At 36.4% G+C, this 18287-nt stretch overlaps 1 protein-coding gene and 1 long non-coding RNA gene across 2 annotated transcripts in view; one reads left to right on the top strand and one right to left on the bottom strand.

Moving 5' to 3' along the window:
• LOC124995052 (uncharacterized) overlaps positions 1–18287 on the bottom strand; it is a 63967-nt gene that overhangs the window by 24683 nt on the left and 20997 nt on the right. The window lies entirely within an intron of this gene.
• The window catches only part of Bank1 (B cell scaffold protein with ankyrin repeats 1), a 282791-nt gene that overhangs the window by 252518 nt on the left and 11986 nt on the right, over positions 1–18287 (top strand). The window contains exons 11-12 of the mRNA XM_047567484.1: positions 10026–10204; positions 12825–12888. Coding sequence (XP_047423440.1) covers positions 10026–10204; positions 12825–12888 — 243 coding nt within the window. The remainder of the gene's footprint in view (positions 1–10025; positions 10205–12824; positions 12889–18287) is intronic.

The following is an 18287-nucleotide window of genomic DNA, read 5'->3' as shown; positions in this document are numbered from 1 at the left end:
TTATTTTTATATTCTCAATATTAGTTCTTTGATAAATAGTTTGGAAAGAATTTCCCAACTGTGGATTGTCTCTTTATTGAGTGTTTCCTTTGATGTGCAGAAATTTCTTAGTTTGACATAGTTCCATTTGTTAGTTTTTCTTTTGTTATTTATCCAAAAAATTTGCTACCTATACCAATATCTTAAAGCATTCCCTCTATGTTTTCTTCTGGTAGTTTCATAGTCTCATGTCTTTCATTCAGGTATTCAATTCATTTTGAGTTTCTTTTTTATCAGGTGAGAAGGAGTAAGTTTCAATCTTCTGTATGTGTATATCCAGTTTTTCCAGAATCATTTATTGTAGAGGCTATCCTTTCTTCAATGTATATTTTTAGCACCTTTGTGAAGAAGCAGTTGGCTCTAAATATATGAGGTTATTTCTGGCACTCTACTCTGTTACATTGGTCTCTCTGTGTTTTGATTAGTATAACTTAGCAGTATGTATTGAAACCAACTAGTGTGAGACCAACCAACTTAGCTCTTTTTGGTCAGAATGGCTTTGGTTCTTTGATATCTTTTGTGCTTCCTATGAATTTTAGGACTTTTTTCCTAGCTTTGTGAAGAATGTCTTTGGTATTCTGATGGTGATTGCATTTAATCTGTGAATTGTTCTGGTTAGTCTGAACATTCTATAATATTAATTTTTCCAATCCAGGAGCATGGGAAGTCTTTCCCTTTTTTGTGTGTTCTCTTTAATTTGTTTTTTATTAGAGTTTTGTAATTTCCATTGTAGAGGTCTTTAATTTCCCTGGTTAAATTTATTTCTAGGTATTTTACTTTGTATGGCTATTATGATTTTATAGCTTTCAAAATTTACTTCTTAGTAACCTGAAAAATCTGTATATATAAAAAAGCTACTGATTTCTATATGCTGATCAGCATCCTACAATTTTTCTGAATTTATCAGTTCTAGTAGTCTTTTGGTGGAGTCTTTAGGTTTTTCAATACATAGAACCATCTCATCTAAAAATGAGGATAATTTGACTTCCTTCATTCCTTCCTTCTTATCTGAACACCTTTTAATTCTTTCTCTTGGCTAATTGCTCTGGCTAAGACTTCTAGAACAATGTTGAATAAGAGCAGACAGTGAACATTCTTGTCTTATTCCAGATATTAGAGGAAAGGCATTCAGTTTTTCCCTGTTCAGAATGAGGTTGGTTATGAGTTGATTGTATGTAGTCTTTATTATATTTAGGTACAATCCTTCAATGCCTAAATTGTTCAGTTTTCATCATGAAAGGATGTGGAATTGTATCAGATGCTTTTTTTTTATATCTGTTGAAATTCTGATTTTTGTCCTGCATTTTGTTGATGGAGTATATGTACATCCCTGGGATAAATCCCATTGGAATATGCTGAATGATACTTTTGATAAACTGTTGGTGTTTTAGTCAGGTTTGTTTTTTTTTTTTTTCCTGGTGTGACCAAACAAACAATTTTAGAGGAAAAAACGTTTATTTTGGGGCTTACAGTTTCAGAGGTCTCAGTTCACAGACAGCTGGTTCTATTCCTTGGGGTTCGAGGTGAGGCAGAAAATCATGGTGTAAGAGTGTGGGAGAGGAAAGTAGCTGGGGATATGGCAATCAGAAGTAGAGAGAGAGAGGTACTCCTGCAAAGAACCAGCGGAGAGCCTCGATCTGCAGTCAGCCTCAGGGATAAGGGCAGGGCAGCCGGAGACCTCTTCAGGCGGCACTGCCCACTCCGGCTGCGGGCTCTCTTCACGGGGCGATCCAAGATGGCGGCCTAGAGGGAGACTGCACCCCTGGTCGCTCCAGAACCCAGGAGTTAAGAAGGGGAGGCATTGAGAGACTCGGACTGAAGTGGAGCCACGGGTGAGTCTGCCCACTGGGTAAAGCTCGGCCCGGGTGGCAGGCCCAGATAGAGGTGGCTTATCGGAGCCGGGCAGGGCAGCTAGAGTCATCCACAGGCAGTCCTGCGCACTCCGGCGGTGGGCCCCGCCCACACAGCCAGCTTCTCCAGGTTCTCGGAACGGAACTGGCCCGCTAGTGAGAGCCTGTCTGAACAGAGCACGCTCCGAGTCCCGGAGCCCCTGCAGTGCAGTGTACTCCTGCAAAGAACCAGCGGAGAGCCTCGATCTGCAGTCAGCCTCAGGGATAAGGGCAGGGCAGCCAGAGACCTCTTCAGGCGGCTCTGCCCACTCCGGCTGCGGGCTCTCTTCACGGGGCGATCCAAGATGGCGGCCTAGAGGGAGACTGCACCTCCGGTCGCTCCACAACCCAGGAGTTAAGAAGGGGAGGCATTGAGAGACTCGAACTGAAGTGGAGCCACGGGTGAGTCTGCCCACTGGGTAAAGCTCAGCCCGGGTGGCAGGCCCAGATAGAGGTGGCTTAGCAGAGCCGGGCAGGGCAGCTTGAGTCTTCCCAAGGTAGTCTTCCACACTCCGGCAGTGGGCTCTTCCCACACGGCCAGCTGCACGGTGCAGGCCCACAGTGAGAGCATTTCCGCACAGAGCCAGTTCCAAAACGTGGAACCAGTAGGGGGCTAGGGGCAGTATTCTTCGAATGAGTTGCTTTATCAGATTCCTCCAAGACATCAGGCTACTGAAGGCTGGGAGGTGATACACTGGAAATCTACTGGGACACTATAAGCCAATAGTGGAAAACTGCAATATCTCAGGGTCCCACTGACAACTGACCATTATGAGAAAACAAGGGAAGAAAATGTCCCAAACAAACCTAGATACTACATCAATAAAACCCAATGACAGCAGAGCAGAAGAAATGTCAGAAAGGGAGTTCAGAATGTACGTAATTAAAACGATCAGGGAAGCTAATGAGGAGATGAAAGAGCAAATGCAGGCATTGAAGGAGGAGATGAAAGAGCAAATGCAGGCATTAAATGATCGCACCAATCAACAGTTAAAAGACCAAATACGGGAAGCAAGAGATCATTTCAATAAAGAGTTAGAGATACTGAAAAAAAACCAAACTGAAATCCTTGAAATGAAGGAAACAATAAACCAAGTTAAAAACTCCATAGAAAGCATAACCAATAGGATAGAACACCTGGAAGACAGAACCTCAGACATTGAAGACAAAATACTTAACCTTGAAAACAAAGTGGAACAAACAGAGAAGATGGTAAGAAATCATGAACAGAATCTCCAAGAACTATGGGATATCATGAAAAGGCCAAATTTGAGAATTATTGGGATTGAGGAAGGCTTAGAGAAACAAACCAAAGGAATGAACAATCTATTCAATGAAATAATAACAGAAAATTTCCCAAATCTGAAGAACGAAATGGAAAACCAAGTACAAGAGGCTTATAGAACTCCAAACATACAAAATTACAACAGACCCACACCAAGGCACATTATTATGAAAATACCTAACATACAAAATAAAGACAGAATTTTAAAGGCCGCGAGAGAAAAGAATCAAATTACATTCAGAGGGAAACCAATAAGAATATCAGCAGATTTTTCAATCCAGACCCTAAAAGCTAGAAGGGCCTGGAACAACATATACCAAGCCCTGAAAGAAAATGGATGCCAACCAAGAATCTTATACCCAGCAAAACTTACCTTCAAATTTGACGATGAAATAAGATCCTTCCATGATAAACAAAAGCTAAAGGAATTTGCAAAAAGAAAGCCAGCATTACAGAACATTCTCAGCAAAATATTCCATGAGGAAGAGATGAAAAACAACGATGCAAATCAGCAACAGGAGGCGCTAGCCTAAAGGAATAGCCAAATAAAGGAGAAACCGAATCATGTCAAAAACAAATATGAGTCAATTGACTGGGAATACAAATCATATCACAATAATAACCCTGAATGTTAATGGCCTGAATTCATCAATCAAAAGACACAGACTGGCAGATTGGATTAAAAAGAAAAATCCAACAATATGCTGCCTGCAAGAGACACATCTCATAGAAAGAGACACCCATAGACTAAAGGTGAAAGAATGGGGAAAAACATACCATGCACACGGACACAGCAAAAAAGCTGGAGTATCCATCCTCATCTCAGATAATGTGGACTTCAAACCAAAACTAGTCAGAAGGGATAAAGAAGGACACTACATGCTGCTTAAGGGAAGCATAAATCAGCAAGACATAACAATCATAAATATCTATGCCCCGAACATTGGCTCATCCACGTACGTCAAACAAATCCTTCTCAATTACAGAATTCAAATAGACCACAACACAATAATACTAGGCGATTTTAACACACCTCTCTCACCACTGGATAGATCGTCCAAACAAAAATTGAATAAAGAAACTATAGATCTCAACAACACAATCAGCAATTTAGACTTAACGGACATATATAGAATATACCATCCAACAAAGAACGAATACACTTTCTTCTCAGCAGCTCATGGATCCTTCTCTAAAATAGACCATATTTTATGCCACAAAGCTACTGTTAGTAAATACAAGAAGATAGAGATACTACCTTGTACTCTATCAGATCATAATGGATTGAAATTAGAAATAAATGACAGAATAAAAAACAGAAACTTCTCCAATACCTGGAGACTAAATAATACACTATTATATGATGAATGGATAACAGAAGACATCAGGAGGGAAATTAAAAAATTCTTAGAAGTAAACGAGAACAAAGACACATCATATCAAAATCTCTGGGACACTATGAAAGCAGTACTTAGAGGAAGATTTATTTCATGGGGTGCATTCAAAAAAAGAAGTAGAAATCAACAAATAAACGAGTTAACACTACAGCTCAAAGCACTAGAAAAAGAAGAGCAGACCAATACCAAAAGTAGTAGAAGACAGGAAATAGTTAAACTCAGAGCCGAAATCAACGAAATCGAAACAAAAGAAACAATCGGAAAAATTAATAAAATAAATAGTTGGTTCTTTGAAAAAATAAATAAAATTGATAAACCCTTAGCCACACTAACAAAGAGAAAGAGGGAGAAAACTCAAATTACTAAAATTCGGAATGAACAAGGAAACATCACAACAGACACGAGTGAAATACAAAACATAATTAGAAGCTATTTCGAAAATCTATACTCCAACAAAACAGAAAACCTTGAAGACATCAACAAATTTCTAGAGACATATGAACTACCTAAACTGAACGAGGAGGACATACACAACTTAAATAAACCAATTTCAAGCAATGAAATAGAAGAGGTCATCAAAAGCCTACCAACAAAGAAAAGTCCAGGACCAGATGGGTTCTCAGCCGAGTTCTATAAAACCTTTAAAGAAGAGCTCATTCCAATACTCCTCAAACTATTCCATGAAATAGAAGAGGAGGGAACCCTACCAAACTCGTTCTATGAAGCCAATATCACCCTGATACCTAAACCAGACAGAGACACATCAAGGAAAGAAAATTTCAGACCAATATCCTTAATGAACATCGATGCAAAAATTCTCAACAAAATTTTAGCAAATCGCATACAAATATATATTAAAAAGATAGTGCACCACGATCAAGTGGGTTTTATCCCAGGGATGCAAGGTTGGTTCAACATTCGGAAATCAATAAATGTCATTCACCATATCAACAGACTTAAAGTTAAGAATCACATGATTATTTCAATAGATGCAGAAAAAGCATTTGATAAAATACAGCATCCCTTCATGCTCAAAACACTAGAAAAAATTGGGGTAATGGGAACATTCCTAAACATTATAAAGGCCATCTACGCTAAGCCCATGGCTAATATCATTCTAAATGGTGAAAAACTGAAAGCGTTCCCCCTAAAAACTGGAACAAGGCAGGGATGCCCTCTTTCACCGCTTCTATTCAACATCGTCCTTGAGACTCTAGCCAGAGCAATCAGACAAACCAAAGAAATTAAAGGGATACGAATAGGAAAAGAAGAACTCAAACTATCCCTGTTCGCTGATGACATGATTATATATTTAGAGGAACCTGGAAATTCCACCAGAAAACTTTTAGAACTCATAAGTGAATTCAGTAAAGTAGCAGGTTACAAGATCAATGCTCATAAATCCAATGCATTTTTATACATAAGTGATGAATCTTCAGAAAGAGAAATTAGGAAAACTACTCCATTCACAATAGCATCGAAAAAAATAAAATACTTGGGAATCAATCTCACAAAAGAGGTGAAAGACCTCTACAATGAGAACTACAGAACACTAAAGAAAGAAATTCAAGAAAACCTTAGAAGATGGAAAGATCTCCCATGTTCCTGGATAGGCAGAATTAATATCGTCAAAATGGCTATACTACCTAAAGTTCTATACAGATTCAATGCAATTCCAATTAAAATCCCAATGATGTACCTCGCAGAAATAGAGCAAGCAATTATGAAATTCATCTGGAAGAATAAAAAACCTAGAATAGCTAAAGCAATCCTCAGTAGCAAGAGCGAAGCAGGGGGTATTGCAATACCAGATCTTCAACTCTACTACAAAGCAATAGTAACAAAAACGGCATGGTATTGGTACCAAAATAGACAGGTAGATCAATGGTACAGAATAGAGGACATGGACACAAACCCAAATAAATACAATTTTCTCATACTAGACAAAGGTTCCAACAATATGCAATGGAGAAAAGATAGCCTCTTCAACAAATGGTGCTGGGAAAACTGGAAAACTATATGCAATAGAATGAAACTAAACCCCTATCTCTCACCCTACACAAAACTCAACTCAAAATGGATCAAGGACCTCGGAATCAGACCAGAGACCCTGCATCTTATAGAAGAAAAAGTAGGTCCAAATCTTCAACTTGTTGGCTCAGGATCAGATTTCCTTAACAGGACTCCCATAGCACAAGAAATAAAAGCAAGAATCAACAACTGGGATAGATTCAAACTAAAAAGTTTTCTCTCAGCAAAGGAAACTATCAGAAATGTGAAGAGAGAGCCTACAGAGTGGGAGAGTATCTTTGCCAACCATACCTCAGATAGAGCGCTAATTTCCAGAATCTATAAAGAACTCAAAAAACTCTACACGAAGAATACAAATAATCCAATCAACAAATGGGCTAAGGAAATGAACAGACACTTCACAGAAGAAGATGTACAAGTAATCACCAGATATATGAAAAAATGTTCAACATCCCTAGTAATAAGGGAAATGCAAATCAAAACTACCCTAAGATTTCATCTCACCCCAATTAGAATGGCGATTATCAAGAATACAAGCAACAATAGGTGTTGGCGAGGATGTGGTGAAAAAGGAACACTCATACATTGCTGGTGGGGTTGCAAATTAGTGCAACCACTCTGGAAAGCAGTGTGGAGATTCCTCAGAAAGCTTGGAATGGAAACACCATTTGACCCAGCTATCCCACTCCTTGGCCTATACCCAAAGGACTTAAAATCAGCATACTACAGAGATACAGCCACATCAATGTTCATTGCTGCTCAATTCACCATAGCCAGATTGTGGAACCAACCTAGATGTCCTTCAGTTGATGAATGGATAAAGAAACTGTGGCATATTTATACAATGGAATATTACTCCGCAATGAAGAATGATAAAATTATGGCATTTGTAGGCAAATGGTCGAAATTGGAGAATATCATGCTAAGTGAGATAAGCCAATCTCAAAAAACTAAAGGACGAATGATCTCGCTGATAAGCGGATGAGGACATATAATGGGGGGTGGGAGGGGCTAGCATTAGGTTTAGGGTTAGGTTTAGAGTTAGGCTAAGGAGAGCAGTAAGAATGAAGGAAAGAAGGACTGTGTAGAGGGAAAAGAGGGGTGGGAGGGGTGGGAGGGGTGGGGGGGAGGGGAAAAATATAATAAACATCATTACCCTATGTAAACGTAAAAAAAAATAAATAAAAAAAAAAAAAAAAAAAAAGAAGGAAACAAAAATTAATCATGATTGCACAAATCAATGTAATGGAAATAAGGAAATCAATAGAGGAAAAGAGTGAAAATTGAGTTTTTTCAAATCATTTGAATTGGTAAATGTGTAGCCAGGCTAAACACAAAGAAAAGGGAAACACCACAATGGACCAATACTGTAAATGTAAGAGGAGCTACTACTACTGAGTATGTGGACATTAGAAGGATGACGAGGGAATACTTTGGATAACTTTCTGCCCACAAATTTGAAAGCTTGAAATAAGTGGGAGCAATTCTGTTGATGGCAGAAATTATAAAAATTTACCCATGGTGAAAGATAATTGAATATTTCTGTACCTCTGAAGGAAATTGAATCCTTAATAACTTCAAAAAAGAAAGCAGTAGGCCCAAATGTTTTCACTGGTGAATCCTACCAAATTCTTAGAAAGGAAAACACAACCTTATCATTCAAGCAAGTGATCATAATCATAGGTATTTATGCAATTAAATTAAGAAATTATGTACACTCAAAAACATGCACAGGCATGATCATGGCAGCATTATTCATAGTTGGCCAAACTGAAATACCCCAAACATCTTTCAATAAGTCAATTCACCAACACACTTTAATTGTGTGAATAGAATGTTGTCAATTGGAATATTATTTACTGATAAAAATTATTGAGCTGTCAACCTACAAAAGTGCAGGATTCCAACTATATGAAATTCTGGAAAGAAAACTACAGAGAGCAAAAATCCACCGTGACAGAGATTCTGGAAAAGGGATTCAAAAATGAAACTAAGACAATGTTGAGGCAGGGAAACTATTTTCTAAGAGTGATAAGTGACAATATGCATTTGTCAATGCCCAACAGACTAAGTAAGGTAAATCAATGCAAACTCTGGACTATAATTAATAATAATATAGCAATGTTTGTTCCATCATTTTAACAAAGTTACCACACTAAAGTAACATGTTCTTAAAAAAATAAATTGGGCCATGAGGGGGGATGTGAGAACTTTCTGCACTATCTGTTTAATTTGTATGTTAACCTATAACTTTTCCAAACAAATTGTATTTTTTTTAAAGCTGATGTTACTCTTTCAGAAAGATCCATTTCAGCTAAAGTTCAACAATCAGTTGAATTACCGAGCATTAGGTTCAGATGTTGTTTACTATTACAAGTGAACCAAACTTTAAGTTGTAAATAGATCTTCCCTTCCATCGTCCCATCATTGATTGAGGGTGAATTTAAGTTTTCACACAGAAATAAAAGAAGACTATGATATAGAAAAAAAAAAAAAAAAAAAAAAAAAGAAGTAGAGAGAGAGAATTATCCACACTAGGGACAAAATATATACCCCAAAGGCATGCCTCTCATGATCCATGTCCTCCAGCCACACCCTACCTGCCTACAGTTAATCCCTGTCAGTGGATTAATTGAATGATTAGGTTAAGGTATGGTAACCCAATTATTTAACCTCTAATGTTTCTTGCATTGTCTCACACATAAGCTGGGGGACACCTAATATCAGAAGAATGGGGTCTGAATTGCTATGATTTTGTTAAGAATTTCTGGATCTGTGTCCGTCAGGAATATTGGTTAATAGTTTTCTTTTTTGCATGTGTCCTTACTCCTATTGGTAAAAGGGTAATGATGGGCTTATAGAATGAGTTTGGAAGAATTCATCATTTTTCAAATTTTTTGAAATGATTTAAGAAGAATTGATACTAATTCTTCCTTGAAGGTAGGCAGACTTCAGCAGGAAGCCATCAAGTTCTGGACTCTGGACTCTGTTTTGTTGGGAGACATTTTATTATTGATTTAGCCTCATTACTCATTTTTTATATGTTTAGTTTTTCTGGGTCTTTATGGCTCATTTTTGGTAGAACAAGAAAATGACACGTCCTACAAATAACACAGAATTTTTGTTACTGTTTTTATTTTTTCCGTCTCTCTCTCTTGTGCATTTATGTTTTTCAGTGATGAAACACATTCTTTTTTACCTAGATGCAAGGAACCACCATTCTTAGGGGAAAAAATGCACTGGTTTGTACTGTTTTATTCTGTAACTACTCATACATGGTTAAGAAAGAGAAATTCCAATGACTAATTTTAGGAGATTTTTTTTTTTGGTCCCCATTTTCCCTATGTTGACTGATCATTAAAACACCCTCCCCTCATTTTGTAGACAAAGCTCGAATGGAGAGTCCAGTCTTTTCTACTGCAAGGGGCTATCTGGCCTCTGGACAGGAAGAACTCATTCTCCTGCAGGAGAAAGTCAAGAAAGGGAAAATATCTGTGGATGAGGCCCTGGAGAAATTTAAGCACTGGCAGATGGAAAAGAGTGACTTGGAAATAATTCAGCAGGTAATACTGACTCCAATCCTTTCTGTAATATTCTCTCACTTGTGGAGTTCCTAATTCTTTGTAAATGTTTAATCTTCCCAAGAAATACAGGTAACTGTTCTTTTGTTTTTAACTAACAATTTAATTATGTTTCAAACAACCAATTAAAAACTTGAAAATAATATCTAGATTTCATATTTACTAGTTTATTTATATGAACTCAGTACTGGAACCCAATGTATCAAACTGAATGGCAAATGAGCTTGTAATGCTTGTCTGTACTACAGTTCATGATTTTTGGAATCTAATTGCTGAAACTAAGGTGAAGTATCTTTACACAAACACGTGCTTTGTATTCCAAAGAGTGCAACATAAACCAGGCTTAAGAAAATTACTGAAATCACGTCAAGGAATAGCCCTAAATGTAATGTTTTATTTTTCTTTCTCCTTACTTTTTGCAAAGAGTCGATAAAAAAATGTATATACCAGGCAGGGTTTATAGAGAAAGTCCAAGAATATTAACTTGAGATAACCATGTCTTCTATAAATACAATTCATATCCTAAGAGGACTGGAGGAGGTGTCTCTGAGATGACGTTTTGAAAACAAAATATATCATGTTTAGCTCTCAATGAAGGATGTCAAGGCAATATTCTATCTTTCTCACAGTCCTTCCCACTCCCAAAATATTATAACATTTTTTCTTGTCATCATAGGAAAACTTACTGCTTCAGAACCCACTTCTCAGGTAGTTATTTGATTAAACATGCTTAATAAGGTAATTTAGACCAAAATACAAATAATGATACCTTAATATGCTACATTTACCAGGAGATAATTTTTCTTTTAAAGACAATGCTTAAGAGTACACTTTTAAAACAATAGAAAAATGAGTCACAATGCTGAAATTTCAAACAATATGGCATAGAGGCAAGAGACAGTGTAGGCAAAGGGACTTTCCAAATATATCTGAGATGGCACCTTGTCAGAAACCACCTATCTCTTCAGGGCGCTTCTGGTGGTGAGACGATTGCTGGACCTTGTCCAGATTTTGCAATGCTAAGCAAAGAGAGTTATTTTGCCAAGCAAATGCTAAACGACACCCTTTGCAGAGTTCTGAAACTGTTCATTGCTCTTGATCAGAATTACAACACTGCTTCTCTACCCTTGCCAATATCATCATCATCATCTCTCTTATCCTGAAATGAGGCAAAATGTGCATAAATACAAACCTATTAAACATTTTCCTAGCAGTGCTACATTTTACAGATTTTGCTGAAGTAAGTCAAGCATACTTTATCTCCTCAACCCTTAATAAAGATTTCAATTTAGAGTAATCCCACTTCTTGGAAATGATTTCACTAGTTGTTTTACTAAACTCCTGGTTGCTTATATTTTGTCCGCATGTTTATATCCAGTCTTATTTTGAGAAGAATTTAAGGTGAACCATACTCTCTACATGGAAACCAATCTGACTCATTTGACCTGGAGGGATAATGGGATAATAAACATGAGTGTCTATGAAAAAAAATGTATTTTTGTTTAATCTGTAAATGATACTAAGACTACTTTTCATAACAATCTGAAACTTAGTGACTGTTAGAGGAATTATTACTCAATATAGGGATCTCAACAAAAGTCTAAACAGCAAAAAAATAAAAAAGAACACTTTCCCTGTTCTCCAACACACACCCTCTCTTTTTGACATAGTTTTTAATATTCTCTTCGAGTTGCAAAAGTAGTCATTTGTATCCTTTGGATGAATTCATCAGAGGTAACAGTGAAGTTATATTTTTTATTGAAAACAACTCAAATAGAACTAATAGTAGAAGAGTTTTCAGAATAATGAAAACCCTTGTAAGATCCATGGCAGTGGAGATGGGATGATGCAGAAGGGGAAAGCCTTGCCTTTTGCTTTTCTCATTCCTCATCATATCATGACCTGAAGAACATGGTTCCAGAGAGGGGAAGATATGTAGAGCAATGGAAATAATTTCTAGGCCTTCAGGGAAACCCATGAGGGCATAAAGAGAGAATGGGTCACAGGAAGATGCAGCATTCCAGGGCATGCCACCAGTGACCCACCTCCTCTAGAAATATCCCACCTGCCTACAGTCACCACCCAGTCAGTCCCTTTAAATTTGGATGGAGTAAGTCACAATTCTCACATTCCAATCATTTTGCCTCTGAACAGTCCTGTATTAACACAGGACCTTTTGGGGGACACCTAATATCCAAACCATAACAGACACCAAACAGCCAATGTAGTAGACCCCAAACACATTAGGGTGGGAAAACAGCTCCCAAAGACATTAGAATCTGGTTACAATCCTGACTCCACTACTTATTACTGTTTGATCTGGGAAAGTTACTGAACATCTCTGTATCTTATACTCTACGTCTGTGAAGTGGAATGAGGATAGTTTACAACCACTTCATAAAGTGTTCAGAATTAAGTTTAAGAAAATACATGAAAAGTACGAAGGATGGTGATTGGAACATCCTAAGTAGTGCATTAATACCAAAGAGTAGTGATGGTTTTGGTAATAGTAGCCAATGTTTTCATCTTGATCCATGAAAAAATCTTAACCATTGACTTCTATGTCCTGGTTCTATATTCTATGTCCTCTATCCTCATTCAGGAAAAACTACGTCAACTCCGAGATAGCATTATTGGGAAAAGGCCAGAAGAAGAAAATTTCTATGGTAAGTGAAATTTGACTCAAAAATAGAAATAGAATAGAAAACACAGGGACTGTGTAGTCAAATAGGCCTGTGTTCATAACTATACCTCATCGCTTCCCACCTGCCTAGCCTAAAGAGCTTCAAACTCTGGTTCTCGGGTTCCTTGTCTGAAATACAACAGTGATTTTTACATACATCTGGGAGTACCTGTGTGAGTTAATGTTTCTATTCTGTAGCCCACAATGGCCCTTCAATTAATGGCATTTCTTATATCTGATAATTATAAATAATATAATTCTGCTCCAGTTTTTTTATTTGCCATTACTTAGGGAATCAAATAATTAAGGAGTCACACTTTTAATAAGGTAGAATATTCTCAATGTAGTCGATTCTCAAAATTATCCACATGTGAATCATTTTAAATTATAAATCTCAAGTTGACTTTCCTAGAGCTCATATACTTCTTGCAATGCATATTCCCCACTGATAATGAACAGTTGTTCTGGTGGTGGGGCAGCACTCAATGTTAACACAAACCAAACATTATCAAGATGGTAAATCTTCTCCAATGATGAACACACTCCAAAGTTGCAAATAAATTATGTTGTCACTATCTGACCATTCTTTACCCAAGTCTCTCCTCCTGCACAGATAATTAAAAACTAACAACCACTAAAAAGGCTTGAAAGCTTCCATCTCTTCCATTTTCAATAATATTGTGTAGCTTTTAGCTAATGCTTCATGTTGAAATGCACCATGTGGAAATTCATTTCTTTTCATATTATTGAGCTCTTTATGTTTCCATAGAGAATTCTTTAAGTTCTTTAAGAAATGCTTTCTAAACAGAAATATATTTTCTCAAATAATTAAGATCATAAACATGAATCCAATTTATAGATATCTGAACCCTACAAAACTTCATTCTAATATATAGAATAAGATTAAATTTTAATATCTTCTAAAATTAAAATTTTTGAAAATAATTTTACTAAGGAACATTAAGTAGTAGTAGCAGTAGCAGCAGCTAATATTTACAGAGCATGTACTACACACTGTTGTTTCTTATAATAACCCTACTTAGTAAGCCTTATTTCCAATTTATAAATAAGGAAACAGGCTTCAGGAAACTAAAAAACAAACAAGCAAACACCCAAGAACATGAAGAAATCCATTTCTGTTTGGATTCAAAATCAATGTTCTTAATCATTGTCATCATAACCAAGAATCAATTAGTTCTCCCTCGGCCACGATGGAACAAATAGTACCAGACATAAACACTTATTGTATGGAATGTTAATAGTGGTCAAAGATAGGAAGCTTCTGATTTCAGAAAATAGACAATAGGCAGATGAAGATTGTAGATTTTAGAGATTGTAAATCAAGGCAGCCAAACCTACTAGATCGTGTCTGGTAGGTCATTAAAGAAGAATGGTCTCAGACACACGTGTGTGGGACTCCTCCAGTCTAAGGCTGAAAGATGAGGAGTAAGTGCAAAGTAAAACCACTCCAGGTATACAAGATAGCAACTTCTAGGGCACTGAAAGCAAACAGAGACCCTCTAGGTTGAGCAGAGTTAGAGAAAAGCCCTGTTGGGGCCGTCTGTGTTCCTGTCCTGCCTTCTTTAAACTCCTGTAATCCTGCTGTGATATTCAAGAGACTTAAGGAGAAAGGACCATGACGTAGAGTAACAACTCCCCTATATGTACCCAACAAAGCCTAAAGCTAAGGTCTACAACATGCATATCAGAGATAGAGTTTGTCTGCTGGGGTCTTTCCAAGGTCCTTATAAAACACCGGGGTTTCTCTAAATCAATATTGAGAACAGAATAAAATCAAACCTACACAAGCTCAAGTTAAAACTGCTAAAACAAGAACCTATACTAATTTGAGGAATATCACAGAACTTAAAATTTGCAACAGGTTATAAGTGACAGGATTCAATTTTCAAAACAAGGAAAAAAACATGACATACAAAGATAAAGGAATCCATAGTGAAGAAAAAGAAAACCATCAATATAAATTGCATCTAAGATGACACCATGGTTCACCTTAGCAGATGGAAACTTTAAAGAAGCTCTTATAAAAATACTTACCTAATTAAAACAAATGGTTTGAGCAAGTGAATAAATAGGAAATATCAACAGAAACACTGAAACTACATAAAGGAACAAGTAAAAATGATAGAAAATAAAATTACAGCATAAAAATGAAAAAGATATCAGATGAGTTCATCAGCAAATTGACTATAGCAAAGTAAGAGTCAGTGAATGTGAATATGGAGTGATAGAAATTATCCAATATGATGAGCAGGGAGATAAGAAAACTTTGAAAATGAATAGATTCCCCTGGGGACATGTAAAATAGCAGTTTATTATGCATATGATTAGAGCCACAGAATGAAACAAAACATTTTTAAAGAAATAATGTCCAAAAACTTACCAAATTTAATGCAAACAACTTTCATGGATTCCTAAGAACTTAAAGAAACAAAAACAAAAACAAACCATAATTTTTAAAAGAGTGACACCTAGGCAACTTGTGGTCAAGGCAAGGTAAGAGAAAATCCTTGAAAGCAACCAGAAGAAAAATGAAACTCAAGAATTCATAGTAAAACTTCAATAAAATAAACACTAAAGAATACCATGCAGATTGAAAGAGTTTTTAACAAAAAGAAGCTCAGATCTGCACTAAGGGAAAAAGAACACAGAATTATACAAAGCAGATAGATATAAAATATTACCTTTTATATCTTTTTGTAAACTAACACTCAAAAACAAGAAAAATGCTAACATTTAAGTTAGAGTTGAAAACATGGGAAGAGAGAAAAGATATTAAAATAATCACAAAAAGGACAGAGGATGCAGATAAGAGGATGTGTTTGCAAAAATTTTACATGATAAAGTATGGTGTAGAATATGAAGTAAGAGGAAAGGGTAAAGGAGGAAGTATGACAGGTCAGTTGTGAGGCATGAAACATGAAGGGATACATTACTGCTTCAAAATAACTCAGATAAATTAAAGTTGCAGATTTTAGTTACAAAGCAACCACTAAAAGTAAACAAAAAGAAGCATATCTAAGAAAACAGGAGAGCAAATTAAATGAATCATTAGAAGATTGTTTGAAGATCATAATGGGATGAAGTTAGAAATCAACAACAAGAAAAATAGTAGAAACCACATAAACACATGGAGATTGAACGATATTCTCTTAAATGAAGAATGGACCAAAGAAGAAATGAGATTAGGAATCAAGAAATTCTTAGAAAGAAATGAGAACAAAGATACAATATCTAAATCTGCAGGATAGCTTGAAATGGTTCTGAGAGGAAAATTTATAGCACTAAGTACTTACATGAAAAAATTAGAAAGATTATTTCTAATTAGATAAATAATCTTATGCTCCACCTCAAGGCCTTAGAAAAAGAACAGACTAATGCCTAAACCAGTAGAAGACAGGAAATAAATAAGATCGGAGCTGAAATCAATGAGTTTGAGAATAGGAAAACAATGTACAGGATCAATGTGACAAAGAATTGACAAATTGATTGACAAAACCTTAGCAAACTAACCAAAAAAAAAAAAAAAAAAGTGAGAAGTAAATTGACAAGAACACAGAAGAAAAAAAAAAAAAAAAAAGAAAAAGGAGATCTCACCACAGATCCTTCTGAAATCCAGAGAATTATCTACTTTGAAAATTTTACTCCAATAAACTGGAAACTCTGGAAGTCATTCACAAATTTCTATACACATATAACCTTCCCAAACCTAATCAGGTAGATATTGAAAACCTAAACAGATCAATATCAAGTAATGAAATCAAAATAGCAATTAAACTCCCCTAAAAGCAAAGTCCAGGACCTGATGCATTCTCAGCTGAGTTCTACCAGACATTCACAGAAATAACACCAGTCTTTCTCAAATTATTCATGAAATCAAAAGACAGGCAACACTCCCAAATATATTCTTTGAAGCCAGTATAACCATAATTCCAAAACCAAAGACTCATCAAGGAAACTATAGACCAATATTCCTTATGAACATAGTTGCAAAAATTCTTAATAAAATATTATCAAATTGTATTTAAAAACACATCAAAAAGATTAAACACCATGATCAAGTGGGTTTCGTTACAGGGATGCAAGGTTGGTTCAATATGTACAAATGAATAAGTATAATTCACTACTTAAACAGAATTAAAGAGAAAAATCACATGATCATCTCAATAGCTGCAGAAAAGGCCTTTTACAAAATCCAGTACCCAAGCATGTTAAAATTTTTGGAGAAAGTAAGGATTAAAGGAATTTACCTCAATAAATAATAGGTCATTTCTGAAAAACCCAAAGCCAACATCATCCTAAATGGAGAAAAACTAAAAGTATTTCCTCTAAAATCAGGTAAAAGACGAGGTTGTTCATTCTTGGGCCCCTACCAATATAGTCCCTGAAACATCAGCCAGAGTGATCAGAAAGAAAAGGGAATCAAAGGGATATGAACAAGGAAAGAAGAAATCAAACTATCTCTGTTTGTGAATAATATGAATCTACATCTAGATGACTCAAAAACTCCAACAGACTTCTAGAGCTTATAAATGAGTTCAGCAAAGTAGCACCCAAAAATCAATAGATTTTCTATACTCCAGCAGTGATTCAGCTGAGGAAGAAATCAGGAAAATCATACCATTAACAATGACCTCAAAAAAATTAATACTTGGGAATTAACTTAAGAATGCAAAAGAGATCTAACATGAAAACCATAGAACACTTGTTGTCCACCTGTGGCCAGCACAGGGGGTGAAACAGTTAATGACACAGGTGGTGAGCCAGATTGAGAAAATTAATTAGAAATTATAGAAATAAGACAAGACTCAATTATTAGTGAAAAGTGGGGACACAAGGGAATGATCCAGCTCTGGTGGAGACTGGATCTAACGAAGAATAAGAGCCTGCATTTTATTTTTATAGATAGGAACATCAAAGGGTTTCAGTGTGAAAAACCTCTTGAGGTAAACAGGATGAAGTTGAGAAAAACAACACGGTTGGGGCTCAGCAGGTTACACCCATCTATTCTACTCCGGGCAGCAGGGATTTGAAATCAAGGGGTTTTGAACCAGAGAACTCCATGACAAGCACAGAATCTCCCCTATCAACAGGAGCCATGCTGCAAATGGGCATTCCCCTAGGCATTCACACCACAGGGTTCCCAGAAGCAGCGCCTCACTGCCCAGGGTTTGCATAGTTCAGAGTGATGCTTTACTAACTGCTTCCAACATCTCCCGCTCCTTTATTTTTTAAACTGCAAGTGGTATACAGTTTCTTGAAGTTTCCAGATCTCCTCTCTGAGGGTATGACAACCTATTATCATGTCACAAAAGAGAATTAGTAACAAACACATCATGCCAAAAATATACCATGCAGAATGTT

Source organism: Sciurus carolinensis, chromosome 10 (genome assembly GCF_902686445.1).
Source record: "Sciurus carolinensis chromosome 10, mSciCar1.2, whole genome shotgun sequence".
In the NCBI taxonomy this organism is placed as follows: domain Eukaryota; kingdom Metazoa; phylum Chordata; class Mammalia; order Rodentia; family Sciuridae; genus Sciurus; species Sciurus carolinensis.
The sequence above is the reverse complement of the archived record's forward strand: the minus strand, read 5'-3'. Positions and strand labels throughout refer to the sequence as shown.